The 27,690-nt window shown below is 33.5% G+C and overlaps 3 protein-coding genes and 7 non-coding genes across 15 annotated transcripts in view; all 10 read left to right on the plus strand.

Moving 5' to 3' along the window:
* The first annotated feature begins 2,070 nt into the window (after positions 1-2,070).
* Trnag-ucc (transfer RNA glycine (anticodon UCC)) lies at positions 2,071-2,142 on the plus strand. Its single transcript has one exon. It is a non-coding gene; the product is annotated as a tRNA-Gly (tRNA).
* A 94-nt stretch (positions 2,143-2,236) lies between these two features.
* Positions 2,237-2,308, plus strand: Trnag-ucc (transfer RNA glycine (anticodon UCC)). The gene has a single exon. It is a non-coding gene; the product is annotated as a tRNA-Gly (tRNA).
* Positions 2,309-2,406: 98 nt separating this feature from the next.
* Positions 2,407-2,478, plus strand: Trnag-ucc (transfer RNA glycine (anticodon UCC)). Its single transcript has one exon. It is a non-coding gene; the product is annotated as a tRNA-Gly (tRNA).
* Positions 2,479-2,577: 99 nt separating this feature from the next.
* Trnag-ucc (transfer RNA glycine (anticodon UCC)) lies at positions 2,578-2,649 on the plus strand. The gene has a single exon. It is a non-coding gene; the product is annotated as a tRNA-Gly (tRNA).
* A 1,061-nt stretch (positions 2,650-3,710) lies between these two features.
* Trnag-ucc (transfer RNA glycine (anticodon UCC)) lies at positions 3,711-3,782 on the plus strand. Its single transcript has one exon. It is a non-coding gene; the product is annotated as a tRNA-Gly (tRNA).
* Positions 3,783-4,435: 653 nt separating this feature from the next.
* On the plus strand, positions 4,436-4,507 carry Trnag-ucc (transfer RNA glycine (anticodon UCC)). Its single transcript has one exon. It is a non-coding gene; the product is annotated as a tRNA-Gly (tRNA).
* An 85-nt stretch (positions 4,508-4,592) lies between these two features.
* Positions 4,593-4,664, plus strand: Trnag-ucc (transfer RNA glycine (anticodon UCC)). Its single transcript has one exon. It is a non-coding gene; the product is annotated as a tRNA-Gly (tRNA).
* A 553-nt stretch (positions 4,665-5,217) lies between these two features.
* Positions 5,218-14,103, plus strand: LOC139989498 (uncharacterized). 3 transcript variants are annotated; one of them, XM_072007953.1, is made up of 12 exons: positions 5,218-5,374; positions 5,950-6,209; positions 6,304-6,478; positions 6,671-6,808; positions 6,885-7,199; positions 7,275-7,510; positions 7,594-7,723; positions 7,820-8,905; positions 8,975-9,027; positions 9,106-9,988; positions 10,067-10,465; positions 10,523-14,103. In XM_072007953.1, the coding sequence occupies exons 2-12, from the start codon at positions 6,022-6,024 to the stop codon at positions 11,033-11,035; spliced, it is 4,116 nt and encodes a 1,371-aa protein (XP_071864054.1). In that variant the 5' UTR covers positions 5,218-5,374; positions 5,950-6,021; the 3' UTR covers positions 11,036-14,103. The 3 variants fall into 3 exon arrangements, with proteins under 3 accessions (XP_071864054.1, XP_071864056.1, XP_071864055.1); XM_072007955.1 differs by having other exon boundaries at positions 6,680-6,808; XM_072007954.1 differs by having other exon boundaries at positions 5,969-6,209.
* On the plus strand, positions 13,943-17,132 carry LOC139989500 (uncharacterized). Its single transcript, XM_072007956.1, has 4 exons — positions 13,943-14,182; positions 14,804-14,844; positions 15,611-15,807; positions 16,113-17,132. Exons 1-4 carry the CDS (start codon positions 14,098-14,100, stop codon positions 16,165-16,167), a joined length of 378 nt encoding a protein of 125 aa, XP_071864057.1. The 5' UTR covers positions 13,943-14,097; the 3' UTR covers positions 16,168-17,132.
* A 370-nt stretch (positions 17,133-17,502) lies between these two features.
* The window catches only part of Sap47 (Synapse-associated protein 47kD), a 92,206-nt gene continuing 82,018 nt past the window's right edge, over positions 17,503-27,690 (plus strand). For 2 of the 4 annotated variants that reach the window (XM_072007118.1, XM_072007119.1), the window contains exons 1-4: positions 17,503-17,801; positions 21,986-22,183; positions 22,430-22,468; positions 23,229-23,314. In XM_072007118.1, coding sequence (XP_071863219.1) covers positions 17,668-17,801; positions 21,986-22,183; positions 22,430-22,468; positions 23,229-23,314 — 457 coding nt within the window. In that variant the 5' untranslated portion in view covers positions 17,503-17,667. The remainder of the gene's footprint in view (positions 17,802-21,985; positions 22,184-22,429; positions 22,469-23,228; positions 23,315-27,690) is intronic. The other 2 variants (XM_072007116.1, XM_072007117.1) reach the window with 2 other exon arrangements.

Genomic DNA, 27,690 nt, shown 5'->3' on the forward strand with positions numbered 1-27,690 from the left:
ATTATAACAAGGAAGGATATAAATATTAGAATATTTAGAGAGTTATTAGCTGCAAAATTATTAGAGTTGTCTGAAAATACAAAAAATCCTTGTCTTCGATGGAGTCAGCATAATATCACCCTTTGGAAAAATGTTTCTGGAAGAAGCATTAGACGCGCATACAAATAAAATGTTATGCAAATAAAAGACGTCGAATGGACCGAACAAAGACACAAAAAATTTAAAGGAAACAACAACTTATTGTCCAAATTGTCCCGACCAACCTCAGCTATGTATAAAATGCTTTAAAGTTTTACATTCTAAATAATTTTTTTAATAAACCATTTTCGTATTACTTTTATAGCAATTCAACTGTTTTATTATTATAGAATATCTTTTCAAATACTTACGACGATCCTTCGCAAGTAGTCAAATAAGCGACACCCGAATATGGGTTACGTGGGCTGACCAGAAACTTTGCTGACACCCGAATACGGATGTCGTGGCAGTCAACGTGTTAACATGGTGTGTGTAACTTAGAAGATAGATTTTGCGTTTCTCATTGGCTGGTTTGCAGGTTTGAGAGTGGACCTTCGAGCCTTTTCATCTCTTGTAGGGGAAGGTGTTAGGGACAAATGCAGTCTATTGTTTCGTATTTTCTTTGACGAGTGACATCCTTATGGTAGAATGCCTTCACATAAACCATGTGTCCCAACGTTTGGGTTTCGAGCGAACAGGCATAAACTTTGGTTCGCGAAGAACGTTCCTGCACATTTGAACGGGATCTTATACAATGTTCAATTCTTGAAACTGAACTGATAATTGCAAGTTTTTATTATTTAACTAAAATTTGTCTAGCGACGTTTAATTAATTATTTAATTATTTAACGCAGAAATGAAATCCTTGTGTTATATCTCCATAAGTTTTGGTAATTGGTATTGTTTCCTAAAGAATTTTTCTTCGGAAAGTAATGCTACTTATACAAGGTTTAAGATGCTTGCAGTTCATAGATCATGTTATCAGCAAATGGTAAATAAAATGAGACAGTAGCCATGTAAAATTTTGTAACATATATCTATATAGTAAATATATAGAACATGGCAATATTTATATGAAACAAGATAGTTGATAGTTGATATAATAGTTGATATAAGATAGTTAATAGTTGATACAAAGGTAATTAAAGAACAGATCCATAGATTTTTTTATTATTTAATTTGTACTTTACAATTCGCCCAGCTGGACATTTGGTAAATTTTTCTGACTTAATGGCTAAGTAACATGTGGATGGCTAACCCCAGCGGGATACCATCTTCGAGTTTGCCTATTTTATTTTTTTAGTGAGGTCAGTGGGTTGTTTTCTTTTTAGTCTTCATCCATAGATGTGTGAAGAATACTTGGTACTTGATAAGACACATGAAAGCAAGCTATTTAGAGTATTTGAGTTATCTAATGAACAAAGAGTCTACGGCCACCCAAAGTTTTGCAACATGTGCATTAAACAAAAGAAATAAGAAAGTAGACTAGGAATTAGTCAGAGCTAAGAACAGTAATTCGAAAGAGAGAATTTTTTCTTTCCTTTCCTTTTTTTTTTTGGTAGAGTTTTTACAATCAATTCTCATTGAGAATTATAAGTAAATTATTTTGGCGCGGTACTGTAATTTGGATTATAAGTGTTTATATAATGAGAGTTTGTGGAAGTTAAAAATGAAGAATCGAAAGTAAAAGCTTTGAGTGAAAGTCACTCTGTGTGATTGAATTATGCCTTTTTTATTGCTATTGACTTTTTTATTATTAAGTAGAATTGATATTACTTTATTTAAAACTCCATGTATTATAAATTCGTCGGTGACTAAAAATTTCTATAATACATATAAATGAGACCTTATTATAATGAGAGCTGCATTTAACAGTGAGCCACAACATAATGAATGACCAAAATTTGAATGACCAAAAGTGTTAATTGGAGTGAAATTGCAAGAATATACAATTATTCATTTAATTACAAAATGAAAAAGGACGATAGATTTGGTTAAATTTCCAAATACAGCGCCCATAGAATTTCTCTATGTGAAAATTCACCCTCAACTGCGATGGTGGTGTAATGGCCAGCATAGTTGCCTTCCAAGCAGTTGATCCGGGTTCGATTCCCGGCCATCGCAGATTTATTTTACTTTCATCAAGCTTGTATTTTTTTTTATTTAAGTCGCTTTATCTACAGACTGTAAATGTCCTTAAAAGCGCAGGACTTCAACTGCGATGGTGGTGCAATGGTGAGCATAGTTGCCTTCCAAGCAATTGATCCGGGTTCGATTCCCGGCTATCGCAATGGGTTTGTTTTTTTAGTTTTGAAACTTGTATTTTTTCTTTGAATAGTTCATTTTTCCCCACCAGTGTCTTTCTGTTTGAACAGTAACATTTCAACTGCGATGGTGGTGTAATGGTCAGCATAGTTGCCTTCCAAGCAGTTGATCCGGGTTCGATTCCCGGCCATCGCAGACTTTATTTTTTATTTTTAAAATTCATATTTTTTATTTAAATACATAATTAGTTTATTTCCATTATCGTCTTCTTGTATAAACAACAATATTTCAACTGCGATGGTGGTGTAATGGTCAGCATAGTTGCCTTCCAAGCAGTTGATCCGGGTTCGATTCCCGGCCATCGCAAAGATTTATTTTACTTTTAAGGGATATTTTATTTTATATAATTACAATACTTTTTTTTCATATTCCAAATAAGTAGCATTCATACTGCGATGGTGGTGTAATGGTCAACATCCACTTCGCGCAAGCTGCAAAGATAAAAGAAAACAGCTTAATCTTCAGTTGCTTATTCCCAAACGTCTCATATTACAAAAACACACTGACAACAGGCTACATCCCCCCCGAAGCGTTCCTATACCTGGACGAAAAAAACTACCTCCAAGACCAAAATAATATCCCAATAATCTATCACATAAAAAGAAAAATAGTGGTCAGAACTATACGAAGAAAACTTAACTGGACAGACCGTAGACACTAGGTGGAAATACAACATGGCCCTCCCTCTGAAAGACACTAAAGACAAGTACAGAAAAAACACAAAAAAATATTGGTGGATACCGAATCCATAATAAAATAAGAGAGAAAACCATTAAATCGACAGAATTCAATTCTGCCTCCGCATAACTTAGGTGTAAACATTGTAAATATTGTAAATTTTGTAAATAAACCTATTTAACATCCCTCTCCCCCTCCCTCTCATCCCGTCCCACAGCAAAGTTCCACAGCACCCAAAAAGTAGACTACCGAAGCGTCCTGTTTTGCGGCCAAGTTTTCAGGACAGAAATAACAATTAAAAACAAGATCACACAAAAGCTCCGCTCCCCAGCGGCTTAAATCCAAAGAATTTAACACAAAGAATTAAAACACAAAGAATTGTAAAAACTCCGACACATAATATAGTATGGCTACATCGTACCGTCGCGTATGGGTACTTTTGCCTAACATATCTTATTAAAATTCATAGTTTATTGTGAATTACTCAAATGTACTAAAGAAAAATCTTGGTATAATAAACGTTATTAAAAAGAAAAAAAAATTGTAATGGTCAGCATAGTTGCCTTCCAAGCAGTTGATCCGGGTTCGATTCCCGGCCATCGCAGAGATTTATTTAATTTTCAAGCAATATTCTATTTTATGTAATTACAGCAATGTTTCTGATAATCCAAACAACTAGTGTGCATACCGCGATGGTGGTGTAATGGTCAGCATAGTTGCCTTCCAAGCAGTTGATCCGGGTTCGATTCCCGGCCATCGCAGGTTTACTTTTTATTTTTAAAATTTGTATTTTTTGTTTAAATACATAATTAGTTTATTCCCATTATTGTCTTTTTGTTTAAACAACAATGTTTCAACTGCGATGGTGGTGTAATGGTCAGCAAAGAACATCCCCTCTCTCCCCTCTCCATCTGCCCATTCTGCCCCCTCCCAAAATCCCACAGACCCACCGCAACCATAACCAGACTACCGAACTGCCCTGTTTTTGTGACCAGGTTTTCAGGACAGAGATAGGAAGAAAAAACAATATCGTATATAAGGATCGCTCTAGAACGACTTAAATCCAATTATAAATTATAACGCTAAAAAAAAATGTAATTTCGACACACATAATATTGTATGGCTATGTCCTACCATTACGTATCGGTACTTTTGCCTAATCCACCCTACAACCGAAATTCATTGTTTATTGTGAATAACATACACATGTAATACTCATCTTCTTGGTCAATAAACGTTATTAAAAATATAAAAAAAAAATAAAAAAAAAAATAGTCAGCATAGTTGCCTTCCAAGCAGTTGATCCGGATTCGATTCCCGGCCATCGTATTTATTTATTTATCTTTCAAGCGATATTCTATTTTATGCAATTGCAGTACTATTTCTGATTGTCCGAACAGCTAGTGTGCATACTGCGATGGTGGTGTAATGGTCAGCATAGTTGCCTTCCAAGCAGTTGATCCGGGTTCGATTCCCGGCCATCGCAGACATTTATTTTACTTTTGTACGATATTCTATTTTATGGAATTACAATAGTTTATTTGATATTCCAAATAAGTACCATTTATACTGCGATGGTGGTGTAATGGTCAGCATAATTGCCTTCCAAGCAGTTGATCCGGGTTCGATTCCCGGCTATCGCAGGTATTTATTTTTGGAAATTTTTACCGTATAATTTTTTGTATTAATAATAACAAAAACTTCGTAATAATTTTATAATAGTTTATCATAATTATTCTGCAGCAATAAGAATATTTTACTAACCTCGAATGTGCCGTATTCAAAAAAAAGTTGTGAACTTCTTTAATAAGACTGTACATTCGATTTCGGTAAGATATCATATCAAAATATTTGATTAGAAAAATATGGAGGTAATACTGAACATTTTTTGTGAATAACAAATGTAGCAAAAAATATTTGTAATTGTTTTATAGAAATTTTACTTCTGCGATATATCACGTGTAATGAAAACCGTGTTTCTTAACTTTTTCGTTACATGTCTGCATTTCAATCGTATTTCTGATTATCTTAAATGTTTAAAAGATCCTATTATCTACATTTTTTAATACTATCGTAATAGTTTTCGTTGAGAGAACTTTTGAAAAGTAACAGAACTGGCGGGAAAACTGTTATTATGTGATAGCAACAACCAATCAACTACGAGTTCGATTTGTAGATTTGGCAACAATGGCAACGACGCTGCTTGACTCAGGCACGCGGTAGTAGTCATTTACTTCAGTTAGTTCTAGATGTTGAGGTGAAGTTGCGTCGAATGATAAGGCGATTATTTTATTTATGAAACAAAGGCCACGCAGAAATACTGTACATTTTGAGCACAAACAGCATTAGTCAGGTAAGATTGAATGAGGAATTATTTGTAAAAATTTCCAAACCATTAAAGTCTTTGAATTTAATTTTGAAGTCATTGACCGAAGTATCCTTTGATTTTATGAAGTTACAGTTACAGGAAGTAGAAACGATACATTAAATAAATGATTTTTATTATTATAAAAGTATATTATTTATACAAGATATATAGAAGAATGAAACTTGTAGCAAGATTGTCTTCAAGAAGAACTTAGGACTATACATATGTATATATAAAAAAGATAATATGTATTTTATGAATGTTGTATTATATTTTTTCGTTTGTAAATTCTTTCAAGATAATACTTTTGTAAATAAAATATAAATATTTATTATACAGAACATTCTAAGCATAACTAATTTCATACCTTTACTGTTAGTTTAATTTATTATTTAAAATATACATAAAGTAGGCAGGTAACAGATATTTTGTCAAGGTTTATTTATCTTGAAAGCCATGATATCTCTATATTTAGGAATAAGAAATGACGTTCTATATATGCTTTTATTACCTGAAAATTTTCATGTTAGAATTAGTTTTATTTCTCTTTGTATTTATAGATAATTTTATTAAAAACAGGACAAATGTAATGTAACAAAGCATATTTACAAAACATTATCAAAAATATAAAAATGGAAAAATTGCATAAACATATTCTTAAAATGCTACGAGAAAATATAGTGGCTGATATGGATGTACATAATGGTATTATGAAGCCATTGCAATCAGAATATATACTTAGAGATCAGCACATACAAGAAATTGAAAAAGGTCCTTCTAAACAGAGAAAAGCTGAAATTTTATTAGATATACTTCCAAGGTATAAATTAGATATGGGATATAAAATTTGTTACATTTATGTAACGAAATATTTTTGAGAAGTTTAATTTCCTTCATCACTCTTGATTTTTTAGTCGTGGTCCACTTGCATTTGATATTTTTCGTCAAGCTTTAAGACATCATTATGAATGGTTAAGTGATGATATGGATAAACTTGAAGAAAATGGAAAATCTTTTTCAGATATAAAGTATATGGGTACACCTACTCTCCCGCCAATTTCACCATTAACTGTGGTAAGAGAGGAAAAGGTATGTATATATGTTATTAAAACTTTAGATATTTATTTATTATTAATTATGATATTTGTTATTGTGTATGCATACTTATGGAAATCAATTATGTAAGTTTAAAAAGAAAAGTTATCACATAATTATTAATGCCAATGTTATTCATTATGGATAATTTTTACATAAAGTTAAACTAATGGTCATTAATTTTAGATGAAACAGTTACAAAATTGCCTAGAAGAATTACAACCGAATGAATATATTGTACTCCATGGTATGAAAGGATTTGGTAAATCGTCTTTAACAGCTAGCACATTAAAGAATAGTAAATTTATAAGAAATATATTTTATGTAAGTTGTCATATACTAAGAAATTATAAGCGCAATATTTGTCTGTAATTTAAGCTATTCGTTATATTTTTTCCAGAATGAAGTATATTGGATTAAATTTGGACATAAGCGTTCAGTTGATGAAGATATATTAATTCAACTTAATAGATTATATCACCTTGTTAAGAACCTGGAAATATTACCAGATTCATACAAACCAGAATCTTTAAAGGATTCGTTGATCCACTTCTTGCAAGATTACTTTAGTAGAGCAAAACATTGCAATGCTCTGTTAATTTTGGACGATGTTTGTGATAAAAAAATAATTGACACATTTGATTTTGAATGTAAAACACTAGTGATTACAGCTGATCTTGATGTTGTATTGGAAAAGAGACCTTGTGTCATTGAAGTAAATTATTTTTCCTATCTGTATGTGATATTTATATGTTTTAATGAACATACTATAGATATTATTTATTTACAGATGAATGATGGATTTACTGAAGCAGAAACTTTAGGTCTGTTCGCTAAGGTGTTAGATACAGAAGTGGAACAACTTCCTGTAGAAGCAAAACTAATTAATCAAGAATGTAAAGGGATGCCTTTATTAATAGCAATGTTTTCTGCGCAATTTGAAGAATTTAAACATGATATGAAGTTACATTCAAAGAGATGGAAATATTACTTGGATTCATTAAGAAATAAGGATGAAAAAAATCAGTAATATATCAAACATATAAGTATATATATTTAAATAATTTCATGTTGGAATAATATGAAATAATGTTTTATATGATTTTTAGTGTAATTAAAAAATTCTTGGAGAAACAAGAAGCCATTTTTAATATGTGTATAGATCAGTTACCTCTTGAAATGAGAGAACATTATGAAGAATTAGTTATTTTTAGAGAGGATGTTAATATAACACCGCAGGTAATAGAACTTCTGGTTTTACACCATTTAATAATTGTATGTAAAACATTCAAAATTGTATATTATTGTCGTATACATTATATATTTGCTTTATAGACATTGGAAATTTTGTGGGGAGGATCTCCTTTTCAAGTTGAAGAAATGATGCTTGATCTATGTCATAAATCACTTGCTGCTAAACAGTGGAATGCAGAATTGCGAAGTTACATTTATGGTGTACACGATTTATTGCTTTGCCACCTACGAAAAAAATTTTCAGAGAGTGAATTAGTAGAAATGCACAGGTCATTAATTGAAAAATATCGTAAATATTGTAATGGTAATTTTTCGAAATTACCGGCAGATAATTACAGTTATTCCTATATTGGATACCATTTGGAACAAGCAAAATTATATGATGAGTTTCCTAATATATATTTAGATTTTGATTTCATTCAGCAAGCAATAGTTCATAGTGGCCTAAATAATTTATTGATCGATTTAAATAATTATAAAAAATATATTACCAAAAATTATGATCAAGTATATGAAATGCGTCTTACAGACTTGGAAAAATTCTTAGAAGAACAATCAAGTGTTATAGCAGAACATAGGCGTAAAAATTGTTTGGATATAGTACAAATTGCTTTAAGTCATCCTTATGAAGGATATGTTAAAGATACTGCCACTCAACTTGCAAAAGAAAGATCCAAGTATTTATATATATTTCATGCTAAAAAATTAAGGCACATGGATATGCCATTGAGTGAAGAAGTATTAACGAAAGTACACGCGTTATGTTTTACATGTGATCCAAACCTAATTTTAATTGGAAACGGAAGAGGTGAAATATTTTTGTGGGATATCTTTTACAAGAGGCAAAAAGTTTTCACTGGACATGACAAGAATTGTTGCATAAAAAAGATTATCATATCTAATGAAGGAGATTGTTTTTTATCGTTAGATGACCATGGTGTCGTGAAACTTTTCAGACTTTTTGATGATGAAAATTATAAACGAAATGATGTTGCTGTATTAAGTCCAAGACAGAAACAATCTTTTTGGAGTGGAATTTTTACAAGCAAAGTTCCGCATGATGATAGTTCAGTAGTATTTTCTGTTCCTGGTGAAGTTATATTGGATATGACATTTGCACATGATGGTAGTTCTGTTGCAGCTTGTACAAACAAAGGAACGATAAGGGTATAAATAAATTTAAATAGAAGTTCATTAACATATTTTCATTAAATAAAATAAGATTCTTTTCTTTAGATTTGGGATCGCCGTGGAAATATATTATCAGATCCTAGCCATAGTCCTCAAAGGTAAATTTAATGAAATCGTTTGCTGATACATTATTTATATATTGGTAGTTGGAAAAATAAAAACATAAATTTTTGCAGTAACCTTAAAAATATAGCGTTTACAATGGGAAGTAATCTGCTTCATGTAATGGATGAAGTAAATGGTGTCCTAATATCGTATTATAAATATGGCGAGGAGTATACATATATATCACAATACAATGTAGATTTACAGAAAAAGAAAATTATCTTTTTCTGCAGTGTGCCAGAACAAAATAATTCTTTATTCATTGTTACTGAAGAGAAAGCTGTATATGTAAAATGGTTTAGATCACATAACCATATACACAGTTACAATAAGCAAACAAGAGCAAGTGTTGAAAATGAAAAAACTGTTTACGTTTGTGCTAGTTTGACTAATGATGGTCGATACATAGTCTTAGCTGATTCCAGTGGTTTTATAAATATATGGAATACAGATGTTGGACATCAGCCAATAGCTACTTATAGAAGTCGTGTCTCCTCCTTGGATACATATTGGTTAAGAGAAGAAGGATGTCACATTATTTGCGGTAGTGAAAATCAGTTACTTCATAAGTGGAAACTTCCAGTAGAAGGAACTAGTACTTCAATAAGAAAACATTTATTTGATGCAAAAGTACAGAATTTTGGTGATGCACCGGATACTATCGTTACGGAAACTCTGTCAAATACTATTATTACATTAGTTGATGATAATAAAATAGCAGAAACTGAACCTATTAATGCAAAAATAAATAACTTAATTCTTTATGCAGAGAAAATAATTTATGTTACTGATAAAGGCATTGTCAATATATTTAACATACGGAGCAAGGAAAATATACCTGTATTAAACTTTGCATCTAATGTGGAGTTAGTTGAAATTTTAGATATGAAAAGAGATCACAACAATGATATGATAATGATACTCGTTTGTAGAGGAACTGATAATAATTTAAAAGTAAAGTAAAATTGTATTATATACCAGAAATGATAAAATATTTTTAGATCGTCTTAATTTATATATTATCTTTTACAGGTGTGGGAAAACGTAAAATTAACATATTTAATTGAAGATGCAGGATATATTATTGCAATTCATAAAGTTGATAAAGAATGTGTAGCAACAGTGACTAGAAATGGTATAATTACAATTTGGAATATTAATGGCACAAATTGGGTGCGAGTGGACATAGTAAAAAATTTAGACTCAGTTAGTATTTATAGTTGCTTAAGTTACCACAAAAGTTTTCTAGCTGTGTTAAATGAAAATGGAGATGTTGTTCTCTATAAATTACAAAAAAATACAATGTCATTGCCAGCATATATCAAAATAATTGAATATTTTAGAAAAAGATATACCCAGAAATTAACATGCTGCGAAATTTCGCAAAATGAGAAGTATTTGGCTATAGGTTTCGAAGATGGAGACATTTCTGTGAGTATTCATTATATACAATTTCGCTAGCTGAATTACAATATTGTTACTTTTCAGATTATTGATACATCAACATCGGAAGAGATAAATAAATTGAGTTTTCATACAAGTTCTGTTACTCAGTTACGTTGGGCTCCATCTGTAATTGAGGTCCCAATTTTGCTTTCTGTAAGTTCTGACGAATTAGTTTGGTGGAACATTGCTTTAGCCCTATACATACGTAAACCGAAATGGTCATCAATACGAATAAATCGCAGCATTAGTACTCCTTCTGTTGGTGTACAAGGAAATATTACTCCAAATATGTCTACTAGTCAAAGCATAGACTCGTGTATCTTCAATATGCAAAATCAGGTAGAAGATAAAGATATTAAGTCCGACATAGATAAAGAAACTAAATTTTGGAAATTTAAAGAGGGTAAAAATCCTAACAAGCCAGCCTTATTAGGTGTTGTCGAGTTACCTTCGAATTTTTTTGCTAAAGTATGCATATCTACCGATTTTACAAAATTTGTTACAGTTGATATATATGGATCTGTTAGTACTTTTACATTATGTGGATATAATTAATGATAATTATTTTTATTAAATGTTTTTATAAATCAATTTAAAAAATTTTATAATTAGTGTATTGAAATTACATTTGTTCTAATAATTACTTTCATATAAGTAAAAATTCGATATAAGCTCAATGCATTGAGTTTTATGAATGGTAGATATGACTACTACATTGAGATAAAATAAATTACAAGTAGAAAAATAAGAATCTGATCGATGCTGATGATCATAATAACGATGGTGTTAAAATTTTATTGCATTTTTATACAATCTAATTGATTGATGCTCAAAACTGCACATGGGGCACATGAAAACTACTTAACAATATCCTAATGCCACTGCCACATGCATTTATCAGAAAATTATAAGATCTCTTATTTATATAATTACACAGAAGAGCCATAGTTGTAGTTCCGACTACATTTTTTATAATGAATTTATAGACAATACAATTTTTGGACAGACTTTAGAAATAGCTATATATTTTGAGTCACTTAAAGTTTTTAGACCCATTTTTAGGTGATTCAAGTTGGTAAATGCAGCTTGTAAGGTTTATTCTATTTATTACTTGTACAAATGCCCTTTTTTACATATTTTAGATAATTATACTCCAGTTTAATATATAGGCTACATACAAATGCTAGTATATCATTTATAAATAAGTATTATTGCAATATATAAAATATATTGTGGCATTATATACACAATTTTTGTAAATACTGATAATTGTATTTTACCACAAAAAATCGCAAAAAAATTATTCATTTTTAACGATCAAAACTTTTATTATAAATAATAGAAAAATGCATAAAATATTTATATTACATAATGAAACTAGAACATAATTTTATATAATTAGGAAATTTATTATCTTGTATTGTGATCTTTATTTTGTTTTATTTAAGAATAAATTACAAAGTGCTAAATTTGTAAGTCAACGATACGGAAGAAAATTCAATTTAAGTTTCTATTAATTTATAAATTATATTATAATAATATTATAATATAATTATTATATACTATTATAAATGTGTGAGAATAAGTCTTTCATAATATCCTTAAAAAATCAAATTTTATTCAACAAATATAAAATATAAAGTAAATTTCTAATGTTTTATAAATTATGGAAAACTTTCATGTCTTTGATCTTTGCTCGTTCATCAAACAACGAAGTCAATACTATTTTCTGTCGCTATTTTATACTATGTGCCTTAAATGTATAATAGATATGTATATTTGAAGACGTCGAATGTTTAGCGTGTTTGTATATTTAAGTTATATGTTTAACAACCAATTTATGACAATTTCCTTCAAATAAGACTTAAGTTATGCATTTATTTTATATATTGAACATAGACTATTGTATACTAAATACATGGCATAAAAATTACACCTAATTTGTATCATAATAATATGATAAAACTATAATACAATTTTTAAAATTAGGTATAATTTTTATGCCATTTATTTAATCTCAGTGTTCTTTTAGTTTTAGCGAATTTATTTTGTTCTATACGATTATAGTATTACTAAATATTCTAATAAGATAAATATTTAAAGATATAACAAACAGAACAATAATGTATAGAGGGAAAGTTGTCAACATTGCGAAGTACAATTATTGTAAAAGAATGAAGTAAGATATATATTGTACAGGTTGCATGAATTCTGACGTATTCGATGCATGCAATAACAAATATATAGTTATGTAGACGTCGAAATGTTTATCAATTTTGTGATATAGGAATACACATGACCAATGTATTCATGTTAACTGTGGTGCAATTTATGGGAGATGCGAACAATACCGCTGCTCATGAGTAAACCATAATGTTTTTCGGCCAAAACAAAGTTTGCATTCTCTCTCGTTGAGCTCAATTTTTAATAGCATTTATTGTACTATGTGCGATTTATTTGCATTTTACTTGATGTTATAAAGGCTATATACATTTTAATGTACATAAATAAAACTTTGTAAATACATATTCTCGTTTCGTTCCCACGAGATCAACGTACCGAGAGCGGAATTGCGTTCTTAAAACGCGTTACCGCATTGCGATCCTCAACTTTACACGTGGTTAATATATTAATAGAACAGAATGACCATGCGACATACGATTTGGCAACTGCACACGCCGTTCAATTTTGTTCTCTAGGCCAATGCCAATACTATTTATATTATGGTATGTGTATTGTTAGTAGATGATATAGTACATTATCGGTAAAGTTAGAGAATTAATTTCCTTATCGTACGTTAGAAGTTTACTCTATGAAAAGTTAAACATCGCTGCAACAATTCATATCTTTGAAGCGCCAGAAGTATTCGGAATTCATTTGTTGAATTAATAACTATATGTGTCTATTAATAGACGTATCACTAAATTCCAATAATTGGAAATGATCTGACATATAAGTATAATTTAGATTACATAATAACATCATCATATCAGTTGTAGTCTTATCTTCAAATGACAATACGATAATTTCATCGAAATTTTAAATATAAAATCTAACGATAAATTAGATAAATTTGTACATTATTAAACGAAACTTTAATATTATACATGTAATATTTCCTTTATTTTGATAGACCTTTGATATATCAAAAGTGGTTAGGAACGAGATTTTACAATATGCTGTATTATTTTTAAGTATAGATTCGAATCGATAATTGTTGAAGGGTACTTGCACGTGCTAATAATCGCGCGTTGATTGTTATATCGCTATTATCTGTAAATATTGATCGATCATGGGTGCATGTATGTTTAACATGGTCCTAAATAATCTACGACAGTGTGTGCGAATATAAACCACACATACACAGATACAGAGTATGTTTTAGACTAGCGGTTTAGGTCCCGGAAATCTGCGAGGGGAAAGGAAAGAGCAAACTACCCGTACCACCAGCGCGGCTACCAATCGGTGCACTTCACGATATTCAGTCTCAGTGTACGGATCGTCTTACCGCTTGTACTTTCCACGTTCACTCGTTTTGTGGCAGATCTTTAAGTAATTCGTTTTCTAAGTTTTGTTTGCCTTTTGACAATTATTGACGTGTGAACGCGTGGAACACAATGTCGGTCGCCTACAAAAACACAATGAACGTGATTGGCAAGTTTGTGCCACAGAAGTTCCAGCCACTGTGGAATCACCCAGCTGGTTAGTAAGTTATCAATGATTATCCAGTTTTCTCAAGCAGTGACACGTGCGTACAACATATGCGCTCGTGTCACTGTGCATCACTCTCATTCGGTCGAAGGCGCAAAAAGTACGATGTCGTGACGTCATACAAGCTTTAGGCATACCTTACTTTTTTGGTGTCTTGTGTATCGTATGATACCATAAATTTAGATAAACTTGACCGTCATTCATGTTTGTGAATATGTAAATCAATGTTATTTCGTGACATATTGTCCTGCATATCTACTAGAGCTCGGGTAGTTTTATGCATTTTTCCTATCATGTTGCCTAGCGAATTTATACAATGTCAACGAGTTCAAAGTATTAATGATAACGCATTAATATTCACTAAATAAATATCTGAAAGCTTACGACAGATTAACTTTTTTATAATTGGAGTTTGGAACTTGTTGGAATGCGATTAAGTAACGTGTGTACATTTTGAAATACGATTCACGTGAATTCGGAGATATGACACAATCCTTATCACTGTACTACGAATTATTCGTATTTTATTTATTTTTTTTTTTTTTTGGATTACATATGAGTAACATACAAAAGAAATACATAACAGCAATTCGATCTATTTTCCCCTTTCAGGTCCGCAGACCATATTCTTCTGGGCACCAGCTTTTAAATGGGTCAGTAATATCTGAAGCTTTAATGTCTCTTGAAGTATTTATTATACATATGTATATTTTTTGACATATACACATCGTATCAAATTGTTATAGAAGAAAATCCGTTAATTACGTTTCAAGATCTTTCCTTATCTAAATATACATACATAGTTTATCTTTCTCTAATATAAATAAATCAATTTTAACATGAAATAGACAGTACGCGTGTTTCATATCCTTCGTTGCGCTAAACGTTATAAAAATATTTCTCGACCGTGTATTCTCATGGACTTGGTCCAAATGCGATGTTGATCTGGTAACGTTTGTTACGAAAGAAACTATGAATGTCGTTATTGTCATCAGCGTCACGTTTAATAATTCCGTAATGGTTTTACATTTCTACAATGGGACATAGAACCAACAATATACATTCATTATCGATACCTATTTTCTAACACAATGTTAAAGAACAATAAAGGAAAATTATCTCGCGTAAATGTCACTCGTAACTTAGACAAATGCAAATTTCACGGATAATGTTTCTTACGTATAACGCGCGCATGCGTGCATATCTTATAACAAATCGCGGTCAATCTACCTAGCTGAATATAGGTCACCCTTCCAAAGTAAATCATCCGAATGCGATCTGCATTGTTGACCCTTTCGTTATTCCCTATTCTATCATAACACGTGCCTTATTTTCCTTCTTCATTTCTTTTTCATTTTTTATAATATAATATATATGTATATATTTTAATTACGTTAAATCGGAATTTGCAAATTACAGGGACTTGTAATAGCTGGCCTCAGTGATCTGCAGAGGCCAGCAAGTCAAATCTCTGTTACCCAATCGTCTGCCTTGGGCATTACTGGCTTGATCTGGACCAGGTACTCTTTAGCGATCACTCCGAAAAACTGGAGTCTTTTTAGCGTAAATCTCTTCGTCGCTATAACGGCTTTGTACCAAGTTAGTCGAGGAATAATGTAAGTATATGTTACGCAAGAATCTTTAAGTTAGCATAATAATAATCATATAATAATCTTCCCGTTCTGATGTATTATTTATAGCGGATATATTGATATGTTGATATACACACATATACATATGTCTTTCCATTTAAACATATATTTTCTATTCGTTCGATGAATGTTAAACCAATATCATTATATCATGTGTTGTATGCACTACGTATGAATAAGCGATAAATCTCAAAGATGTCCATATTAAATTACAAGATTCTATCTTATGTATGTATTTTACATGTCTGATTAAATGTTATATTTTGCAGGTATCAAAGAGAACAAGCATCTTTAACTGAAACAGCGCTGGCGAAAGAAAAATAGTGACTATGTCGGAACAATGTACATTCCTAGAGATCCAAATACTTAAATGTGTATATCTAGAATATTAGAATTACTTTAGTGACTTGCGGAATTTATTCGACCTTTACGTAATTTCGAACAAGAGTAAAAGACAAAGTTAGGGAAATTACGCAAGTTCTTCATAATCAGCATTGATCATGAACTTCCAGTGACTATGAGTAAAATTGTAAATATTACAAATTTAAGTAAATTTGTGTTACATGTATAAAAAAGGAATTAATCAACGTAAGCCGTAAGCAATCACTGAGATAACGGATATAAGTAATCATAAAATTCCGAAAGTAAGCAATCACGAATTAGACAGATTAGATCAATTACAAAAAAAGACATTAAATGTAATGTTTGAAAGTAAACGTTAAAAATGTCAACATTCAGGAACGCGAGACACCAATAATTGGAAAACTCAAAACCTAAAAATTTTAAACATTGACAGCCAGGAAGTAACCGATATAGATTGTCACGTTAGTTTGTTTAATATAAAATATGTTTGAATACCAGAAATAGCATAAAATTCTTCATAAAATGTTCATGTTAAGCTGTGATATTGAACATAAGATACTATTCGTATCTTTATTTCATTTAGCAATGCACAAATTTTAAATCCTATACTAAGTACAAATGTACCAATGAAACATATAGAACATAATTTCAATGTGCAGTACAACATTTAAAGGCATATATTGTAAACTAAAACACCAATCTATAGTACATTAGCCTGTAGTAATATAGTAGATTTAGGTGAATATGCTTACGTACATATCTACCTCTAATTTTAAGTAATAAAGTACAATTTACTGGTCTTAACGATTCGCAACACTGATGCTGAAGTACTCGAAGAAGTAGGAAATGTACAAATTGTATACCAAGTTCGATAATGTTATCATTGCCTTGTATACATATAATAAAATAATATATTTTTCTAAAAACTGCTTCCTAATATTATCTTTTTCATGTTTAGTTTTATTGTTAGAAAAGTAAATCGTTATAATTCATGTAATTTTGTGAAATACACTATTCGTTGCTTTTTGTATTTAAACTATGGCGCTAAAAATTACGTTCTATCTGAGAGAAAATTAGGGACTAGTGTCCCTAGAAAATCTAGGAATATTTAAATTTGCAAGCACTGTTTATACGGCAATGTATAAATTACAACTTAGATTGTACAAGTTATATTTTGCGCGACGTACCATAGAAATCGATTGCGATATTAGTTCCATCTTTTTCCGTTCGATACGGGCGACGCCACGATCGAGCGAATTATACTGCGCAATGTGAAGTGCGCTGTCACACGTAGATCCGCGCAGTTCGTGGTTGCGCGACCGTTGAAACGGATAAGTCTTCGTCGTCATTCGGTCCCGCAAGGGTTTCCAGTAACGTTTGTGCTAGCGTAGAGGATAGAAAGGAGACAGAGATATTACGCTCATATTCAAGAGTGAAGTAATTGTCGCATTGTAATTGAAAATGTTCACCGGTTTAACGAATCAGGTGTCTACATGGATGGGAAAGAAAGGAGAAGACGCCGGCACAGAATTGCCGACTGAAGAGAAACTTCCCACGGGTACTGAAGGAGGAGAAGATCTAGATAGAAAAGACAGGTATCGTTATTAACCTATATTATTGTCTTACTATTGAATGTCGTAACCTCTTTCAGATGAATATCATCCTGACATTCTGTAAAAATGAATCTCGTAACAATCGTACCTATAACATTTCCCCCTTTATAGAATTGTGTATTGCGTTTTAATTTTCACAGGAATACGTTTTATTTGTCATATAGATACAGTTATTTTCAACAGAAAATGCGTAAGTCATGATCGAACGTCAGACACGCGTATATGCTCTTTTTGCGCATCTGCACAACGCGTTAAAAGTTTTAGATTCGATCTTGAATGTAGTTTTCGGATTAGATCGATAACATTCGTGTTTCTCTGCTAATATAAATTACTTATTGGACGACAATATGACGTTTCATAAACCGGAATGAGGTTAAGATACGCGGTCGTCATACATTTATATAATGCAGTACAACTGAAAAGGAGACTAGTAAGACAGCATTGGGATTAGATAAGTTTATCTCTGTTCTCTTAACTCAAAATTGAATGTCAATAAGATACAACTGCATAACTGCACAATATGCGTTTATCTTTTTCTTTCCATATATCGAAAATACATCTTAATTTGTAAAACTGCATCGAATGACAACAGTATTAATGACAGATACAAAACCCTACTATTATTACCGCATCTATCGTACCGTGGTTTCATTTTCGTTAAAAATTACTCCAATGAAGAATTGCATGTCTCGATTCATGCATATCTGCTAAAGGTATTAATTAATTTCTTCTAAGTACCAAGAAAGCAGAAACTCCCTGTTTCTTTTTTAATTCCAAATTTTAATCCCAAATTTCCAAAGCGACATTTCGTACAAAATGTAGGTTACGATATATTATTCTCTATTTCCATTTTATGAGATCTGATATTAAACGTTACAAGCGTCTATACGTTACATCACACTCCTCGCTTCCGTAACTTTCCTCAATATTCCTAGCGAGATACTTTATATTTTCCGCTTGGAAGATGCGAAATGGTCGCCGGTTTGCATAGGCGTTATCGAATAACTTCGTAAATGAAACACGTTTATATAGTTATTTCCTAAAAGTTATGTCAGGAGAAATGGATTTCGGGAATAGGATTGCATGGGTCGATGGAACGTCATCGCGTTACACAAATCGCTATCGCAAATTTCCTAATACAATCTCACGTATGCATTTACTAAATCGCATTACTAAATCTACCAAACTAACGACATGATTAATTCGTAATTTTTCATATAAATGTCATATAAATGCATTTGTTAAGAATTGAATGATTTTTCGTAAAGTGCACGTACGGTTAAAGCCTTCATTTTTGTTCTTGGTATCTGTATTTTTTCGTCTATTTTCCATTTCGATTTTTTGGTTAGGAATTTTGCATCTTCCCGGTTGGCAGTACTAGTGTTAACCCCCGTGTCAGCGCTCATTGCGCCGAAATCAATGCGCCATTCGATGGATTTCTTTTTTCATCAATCTGAAATTTAACGTTTAATCGATGTAATCTGTACTTGTATTCCATTCTCTATTCTTACTTTATGGTATCATTCCCATGTTTTTTAGTGTATTTTTGTGAAATATACGAGTCATGATACCTTTATACGTATTAAACGTATTCTCAACAACGTGAAATAGGTTTCCTCGCGTTGGCCAAGTGACTCACAATAGAAAGTCAGTTCCCTTTCTCCGCTTTACGACGAGAATTCGATTTTTGTTTTTTCACCTCTGTACCCGCCCGTATACGCGTTGCGAGCGTCGAGAGACTTTTTTCTCTCTTCTTTTTTTTTTCTTTTTTCCCAAAGAGTCACGGTTTCACCCGTTAATTTAATTCCCTTTATTCGATCGCGTCCGACTATTTTTCCTTAGACGACTAGGTAAAGGTGAAAAAAGCACGACGTTGCCGATGAACACAGCTTTCCAAGTCAGATACGTTATCGAGCTGCCTCTTGATTCGACCGCGCCACTCGTCTTCTATGAAAGACGTAAAAAAGGAAAGGAGAACGAGAAAAATATAAGAAAAAAAAAGGAAAACAAATACCAAGAGTGAAAAGAAAAAGGAAAAGAAAATGAGATGAAAGATCGTGGTCGTTTTCATTGATCGTATAAACGAAACAGTTTCACGAGAGGGAATTTCTCGACACAGTTGCCCGGTTGATTATATTCTGCAGATCTTCGACTACTGTCGGGATAAACATTTCAGTATGCATCGTTGACGAACACGAATCTCGTCAAAGGTGTGGAAGAATTTCCGGCGTGGAAATTCTGCTCGTTTGAAAAAATTGTTTCCCCGTTGGAAGATCGGAAGCAATGTTTTCTAAGAAGTCGGCGATATAACGCTATATACGTGATTGAACGATGGTGTAGTCGAGGATTCGAACGAGTTCCATTCGTGTACGAAGAAACAGCGATGTTTCCATAAAGGAGTGGGGGGCGGTCGTAATCTTTTATATAGGTCGCAATCGATACCACCGCAGTCGCCCTCCCACGAAACTGTTAAATTTCGTATAATAGTAATGAGACCTCGTAATTTTTTCCTTTCTCCCATTTCTCTAATATTTATTGCTACTTTTATTCTCTGTCATATTTTTCCTTCTTTTTCCTCGGTTTTCCTTTTTTTTTTTTTTTTATTTCATGGTTTAACGACGAACGAAGAGACGATAAATTTTCTAATTTTTCCTCGATCATGAAATATTTTAGGGAAATATGTTTGTTATTTCGACGAACGATGAGTTATTGATAAATCAAAACAATTGCAACGGCTTGATGCGCATTTCATACCGATTATTAACGAAGCATCGGTGTTCGTTATCGCGATATTGACGCGCCTCTTCGAGGTTTGTATGCGGAATTCCGAGGAGTGGCGTTAATAGTTCCCATGTTTAACAAATTATTTTTACAATAAACTCTATAATAAATGTTTTGTAAGAGGTGGAAGCTTAATAGAAAGATGGTAACCATCGATGGTAACACGACGCATGGTGGTGCATAATATTTTTCATAAAACAGAGAAAACGTGTTGTGTGCTTATCGTTATAAACAAATTTATTTAATTACGAAGATAAAGACACGATACTCGTAAGAGTTGAAATACGTGGCTATTCCAAATTCGTAAATTCTCGATTTACCCCACAATGATTTTTAGTTCGTCTTTACTTTCGATTCTGATCGACTACGGTCAATTTAAAAAAAAAACCGATGCCGACTATTGTTGCCGATAAAAATTAATTAGACCAAGGAAATGATACATATCGCCGGAAAAGGTCGTTCGTTGTTCAACCGCTTGCTAAGAAGCAAGAAAAAGGGTGCTAGGGAGATGAGATTTTTCACGATCCTCGGCCACAGATCTGCCTATTGATTGGACAAAATTATAACATCGGTAAATCATTTATAAAAGCCGCGGTACTATTTATTAAACGAGTTACAGTTGCCACGGTGTTTCTCGTTGCCCTTGTTACTTAACTCGATCACGTTGACCCGTTTTTCCACGTAACATATTTACAGCGAATACGCAGCAATCGAAAGCACACTTCGGAGTACGTTCTCCTTCCATTGGCCTGTTTCCCTGGAACGTTAGGTAACCATGGCGAGAAGGCAACCTCAACGAGGTTGGGCAAATAGTAAAAATGAGAAGCACGTCACGATGTTTATACAGTTCTCAAAATTTCAGCGAGAAAGCTGGTCGACTTAGCGAATTTCGTGCGCTTCCTGCTACTGTAATTATTATTATATACGCGAATGGAGAATAATGGGGCAGAATAAGTACAGCGATCAAGATAAATGTCTGGTGAAATTGTATCGCGTTAACGTCTCTTAATAACGACGTTGCTAGACGATGCGCTTTTCCAACTTTCTCGTTCAAGTTATTACCTGCAACTCGCAGTTCGAACTTTGCCATGTTATACGATAACACGATTAAAAAAAAGGAAGAAGAAAAAGTAAATAGACTCGGCTAATTACCGCTGTATAAACTAGCGCGAAAATAGAAAAACATTCGTTCGCAACGAACGCTCTCTCCCGTCCGACTTTCCTTTCCTCTGTGTTCCCTCGTATGTAATTTTCTGTTTTGAAATATCGGTTTCTGATTTCTTTTTTTTTTTTTTTTTAGTTTTGTATTACGATAGCTATACAATGTTGAACGAAACCCACAGTTGCTGTGTTAAATTAAAAAAAGTCGTTCCTTTTATGCGTAGCCCGACCAGAAGCATGTTGGTTGGTGTGAAATCGCAGATGACAGGCTGGTTCAGCGGAGGAATTCCGGGATTGAGCCGCGGTGCTGGACAGGGAGCTGATGGCGAATCACAGGCGGGAAAACCTATGAACGGATCTCAAATGGCGCAAAATACCGAGAGTACCGTCGCCGAACAGACGAAAGACGACGACGCCAGCAGGTAAGAACTCTTGAAACGTTCCATTCATTCTTCTGCCCAACTATGGAAAATGGTAGTAACTGCGATAAGCGTAATACGAGTTTCTTGGTATCTTCAAAGATGTAGTTAAACGTAACACACAAGCTAAATAAGTTAATAATATATTTTCTGCTTTTTAGATAAGATAGTGAACGTAGTAAGCTATACATACATATATGTGAATTTGCTACAAATTGTTTGTTTAATCGATACTGTCTTTCTCCATAGTTGGACAAACTTGTCAGAAGCAGTCTCGACCGTACCACGGTGAGGTTTTTTTTGGAAATGATATTGCGATCCTTTGCCGTTCGAGTGAAATTCGACATTTTATTGCGATCGTGTCCGATAAAGTTACTTTAAGAGAGCTGTGATTTCGCTATGTTTTATATCTCAATTCACGTTATCGCACTGCCAAATGTTCATGCAAATTTGTATTTTCATCATCACGTTGAAATAGAATTCGAATAGAGATTCGTTGCCTTATCCTACGATAATACAACGAGTACGTTCATTTGGATATTCTCACATATTTTGTATATTTCCGCACATTTAGATTGCCCAAGAATGCAGAAATTAAGCTTCGCTAGATTAATCTCGTGCTTTGATGCAAACGACAGTATGTTTTATATCCAGAAAACGAATGAAGCGAGAATAGAATGTTGAGTGGAGCTGGGTGTGTGCGACTGCAAAGGATCGATTAGTTAAAGAGTTAATAAGCACATTTGTGATGGCTCCCACTGTTGTTAGAACGATTTACACGCTTCTTTTTTAATTATTCGATCAATCGATCGATAAGGTAAGCGTAGGTATTGGAAAAATCAAGGTAGCTTGTACACCGTTTAAGAAGTCATTGAAGTTCACTTGACACGTTAATGCACTGCGTAATTTATTTTCTTTCTCCACGTATACTCGATCTGCATCCTACGTTAAGCTTTCTGAAAATCGCTGTAGGATAGCGTTGACTGCACGACAAGGTGCAACCTTCCTCGTAGTTCCTCATTCAGTGCTTTTCTCGTCGTATTTACAGCGCAACTGGCGGAGCTGACAGTGGTCCCGCGAGTTTAGAAGGTTCTCCATCCGAGGACAAGGAAGGACAACAGGCATTCGGTGGAGGTGAGTCCTTGCAAAATTTTTCTCATCGTTTTCTCTACTTTCTGGCGAATGAGTACGAACGGTAACCAGATACGTTACGTATTAATAACACTTAAACGTTATGTAGTATGGCGTGCAAGTGATAGAGAATGTCGTAAGAGTTTGTTTGTTCGATACTTAATGCTGATATTCCGCAATGTTTTGGCGCCGATCATTTCTAACGGATATTTACCTTTACGCATTTACCTTTTGCGATGGTAAATGATTTTAAGTCGGTGAGTTGCGAAAATAACAGCGAAGGAAACTTTTAATTAGATCCACGTTGGCAGAAATGAAGGAGTTGGAAGGACTTCTCAAGGAACTGACTCATTGCCAGTTATGTTTGTTACGAGCAGGAAAACAGTTCTTGTTAATGAGAAAGTGCGAGGAAAAAGGAATTCTATTTATCCTTTCGATGAAAGTAGCTTATTATAAAAAGCACCGAAAACGAGGATTACTTTCGTTCAGACTCTCAGTTATTTCTGCTTGATGTTACGACAAGTTGTAGGATCTTGGCAGAAGGATTTAAGTTCGTCTAGTATGTTTATCAGTAAACAGACTTTGATAACAGATCGATTCGAGTGCTTCTGCGTGGAGTTAAGAGAAAAGACAGACAGAGTAGGATGGGAATTACGACGCAGTTTACGATCGTATTACCTTTAAGGCAAGCATGTTATTGCTATTATATTCGCCGATAAAACAGCGGTAGACAATAACGAATGCTCATTACCAGCCAAGTAACGTAGTTTCTTGTTAGAAGTTTAAAAACGAGGCACCAGATAGAAAGTTAAAACGTCTTCGACGTAATCGTTAGCGCGAACATCAGAGTTAAAAAAGTTTGAAAGCCAAAAAGAGAGAGAGGGGCAAAAATGAAATAATTGAAATAAAAAATACCTTCGTAGGTCCACGTCGTTGGCAGTTAAATCCTTCAAAGCAAATCTGCAGGAGTATCATGGACGTTTTTCTAAGAGATTTATGCGTCTTTTGGTTGTCGGTTTAGCGATCACGAGCGGCATTTATCCGTATAAACGAGAAAGCTTCTTTCGTTTCCGTATGCGCACTCGCGACGCACACTTTCGCTTAACTGTATCTCGTATATACCAGAGAGATTTGATTTTTCCAAATGTCCTTCGAAATATACGGTAGCTACGCGATCCAGTAAAAAATTCAACCAAGCAACTATCAGCGGTCTAGATCTCTCGGCTCACCCACGTTCAGCTTGTCCGATTAATGATGCAGTTCTCTTTGTCGATAAAGTTTAACGATTTGATATCGAGACCGCTATCGTGTTACCCAACTATTAAATTAGCTTTCATAACTCGTTCTGTCCTTCCTTTTTCCTTCTGCTTCATCTCCGTTAGCCGTGCGATCTCTATCTTTTCCTTTTCCTTATTCCTGTCTCTCTATTCCGCTTCATTTCTATTTCTTCTTCCTCGCCATTAACTCGATTCATATTTTATTCCACGGGATAAATCTATACCGTTGCTGGCTCCTGCATTCGAAAGAAATTCGTTTCTCTTCTGGAGTATATGGCAGCGCGATTTCTTCATGTCTGTACGCAGAGACAGCACCAAATTTCTTGCGCGTAGATCTCATCAATAATGTTTACTCAAGTACGCGATGCGAGGCAGCTGGTATTTTTTCTGTTTCCAGCGTATCACGCGCTGTCATGTACATATTTCTTTGGTAGAAAACACTTGTACGAGCGAGCTCGCGTCAAGAGAAATAGGTGGAACGAATGAAAAAATAAAAGAAAAAAACGAAGGAGGCGGCGCGTTATATCGTTGATTATCATTGAGAGGAAGCTCGATGAGATTTACCTGCGTCGGTTATTGAGATATTTTTCGACGTGAAATACGAAACAGTCGCTTGAAATACGGTAACGCGACGATGGATACAATTTATCGTTGATTCGCATAATCCATTCGTTGACGATCGATCGATAGATCGTTCGCACGGTATCGTATATTTCTTTTATTCTACAGAGAGCAAAATAAGGTAACAGGGTATTGGTAGAAACCAATTAATTTACGATCATTTTGCTAGATACTCGTCACGAGTGGAACATTTTTATTCGCGCTGTTATAATTAATTTATTTACTTTTCCGTTCGATTTCAAGTTGAAGTGTTGCAGAATGCAGACGAACGGAATGCACCGTATTTTAACGTCGACCGTTGCTGTTTTCTTTTCTTTTTTTTTTTTTTTTAGCGTTATTAATCGCTTGCTTCAAATTTCGTTTTAACGTTTCAGAGGGAAAAATTGGCAAGTACGATTTATAAATAAATACAATCGAATATAAATTTAACGTAAGATTATGATAAAGTTTATCTTTGCTTTGCACGGAGAAGCTCGCGACTGTTCACAAATCGATCGCAGACTATGCCAACGGAACTATAAAAGCTGCGCTTAATTTTCGTAACGCGTATTTGTACGCGTCGAATGACTTTGTTTGCTACTTTCAGACGGAAATATCGCGCCGTTGATGAAAATGTCGACTCATGATGCAGTTCGCGTCGTTTGTTATCACGTTGAAATATTTAAAAGCCTTTGTCGCGCTGCCAACAACGTCCAACGTTTCCACCTGTCGTTTCATATCGAATCAAAATTTTAATTTGGCACCGTCGAGCGTCGAAATGGTCGTTGACACGTTCGTTCAAATTCATCGGCGATTCATCGGCGTAAATTTTGCATATTCTATTGTATATACAGGACGTTTCAAAATGTGGGAAGCGCGAGGAATAAATTTTTTAATTAAAAATATAAAATACAGTTCGTACGAATATGATCCGTATATCGGAAAGTCGATGGAACTTTAATATACTGTCTACGAAGAAGTAATCAGGCCGTGGATCTATAAGATCCACGAGAAGGATAATTATCTTCTTTTCTTTAATTTGTTCCACGTTTAATTTCTCAGATGTCTAATATAATATCTTCCGGTTACATTTTATTATTAATAGATCGAGTCGCATTTTTACTATCGTCGAAGATAATATATCTTTTAATCATATCGTTATCAGCAGTCTGGAAAGTCTGTTAAATTCGAATTATTTGTCGCAATAATTTGTTGTAATTTCTGCGAGTACTTAAAGTCTTCGATCTTTAGTACGTTTTAATAGATTACATTGAAGTTTACACTCTGATGTTATACACAAGAGGAGTATTAGCAAACTTGAAAAACACTCGACATTCTTTCAAAAATGGAGAGATATTCGATAAGTCATGTAAATTCTTTCGTTCGAATCGAAGTTGCTCGTTTTAAATGATTACGTAGAAAGCCTTATTCTTATTTCTGTATACTCGAATCATCTCTGATGTATACATACCTACCTTTCTAGAACACCTTGTGTATAACCCATTATAAAATCCCATCGTTCAGAATTTTATCCCAGTCGCTTGTTTTCGCGCATAACGAGGTTACAGATACGCTGGAAAAGCGTAGAGAACTTTTCTCGAGAACGATATCGACCGTGCTCCCCTATTTCACGGTTCTGTACGTATCTCTGCTCGATTCCACCCCCACATCGGTAGACAAAGGTATGAAACTTGGAAATTATACGTCTTATGCTGCCAGTCCACCAGATCTCTCTCTCTCTCTCTCTCTCTTTCTCTCTCTCTCTCTCTTTAACTCGATTGCAGACTCGATGGAAAGCAATTGTTTTTCTCTTTAACGTAATGTTATTCTAAATCTACATAAAGACGCATGTAGAATATTGAAATTTCTTCTGTTTACTCTCCATATTATATTTTATCGTATTTTTATTTGATCTTTATTCGATTTTTATTTTATTTTTATTCTATCACACAGAGATTGTCAAGATATGTACAGATTTTTGGAAGCGGACAAAGAGCGATATAATCGTTGGTCTGCGGCTGACAGCGCGTTTTCCCGATATTAGATTTCGAAAGCTCGGATATACGTTATAAAGCGGCGATCGAAAACCGCTCTCTTTTTATCCTCTTGTTTCAAAAGCGCAACGACCATGTACAATTTGAAACGTGTTTTCCTTCTTGGGTTCATTCACGTATAGTGAAAAAAATTAAACGCCACTTTTAGGCCGATCGGTGAATCGTATCCAGCGTTCGTCCACGCATATATTTCCTCAGTGAAACACGTAAATACTTGTAGGAGCAGCATTTGCACCTACATAATTTCTATATCGTATCAACGTTTTATCCTTCGCATAGTACATTGTGTGCACATGCATTAGTCGTATATCTTGTATCGATTTCTCTTACGATATAGTTGAGCCACGAATCAATATACACACGAGGCTTTTACATTATACATACATTACCGCTTGCTGATGTAATAACATTACTGGTATATCTGCAATATTTGCATACTCGCTAGACA

This window comes from Bombus fervidus, chromosome 7, assembly GCF_041682495.2.
Source record: "Bombus fervidus isolate BK054 chromosome 7, iyBomFerv1, whole genome shotgun sequence".
Lineage (NCBI taxonomy): Eukaryota > Metazoa > Arthropoda > Insecta > Hymenoptera > Apidae > Bombus > Bombus fervidus.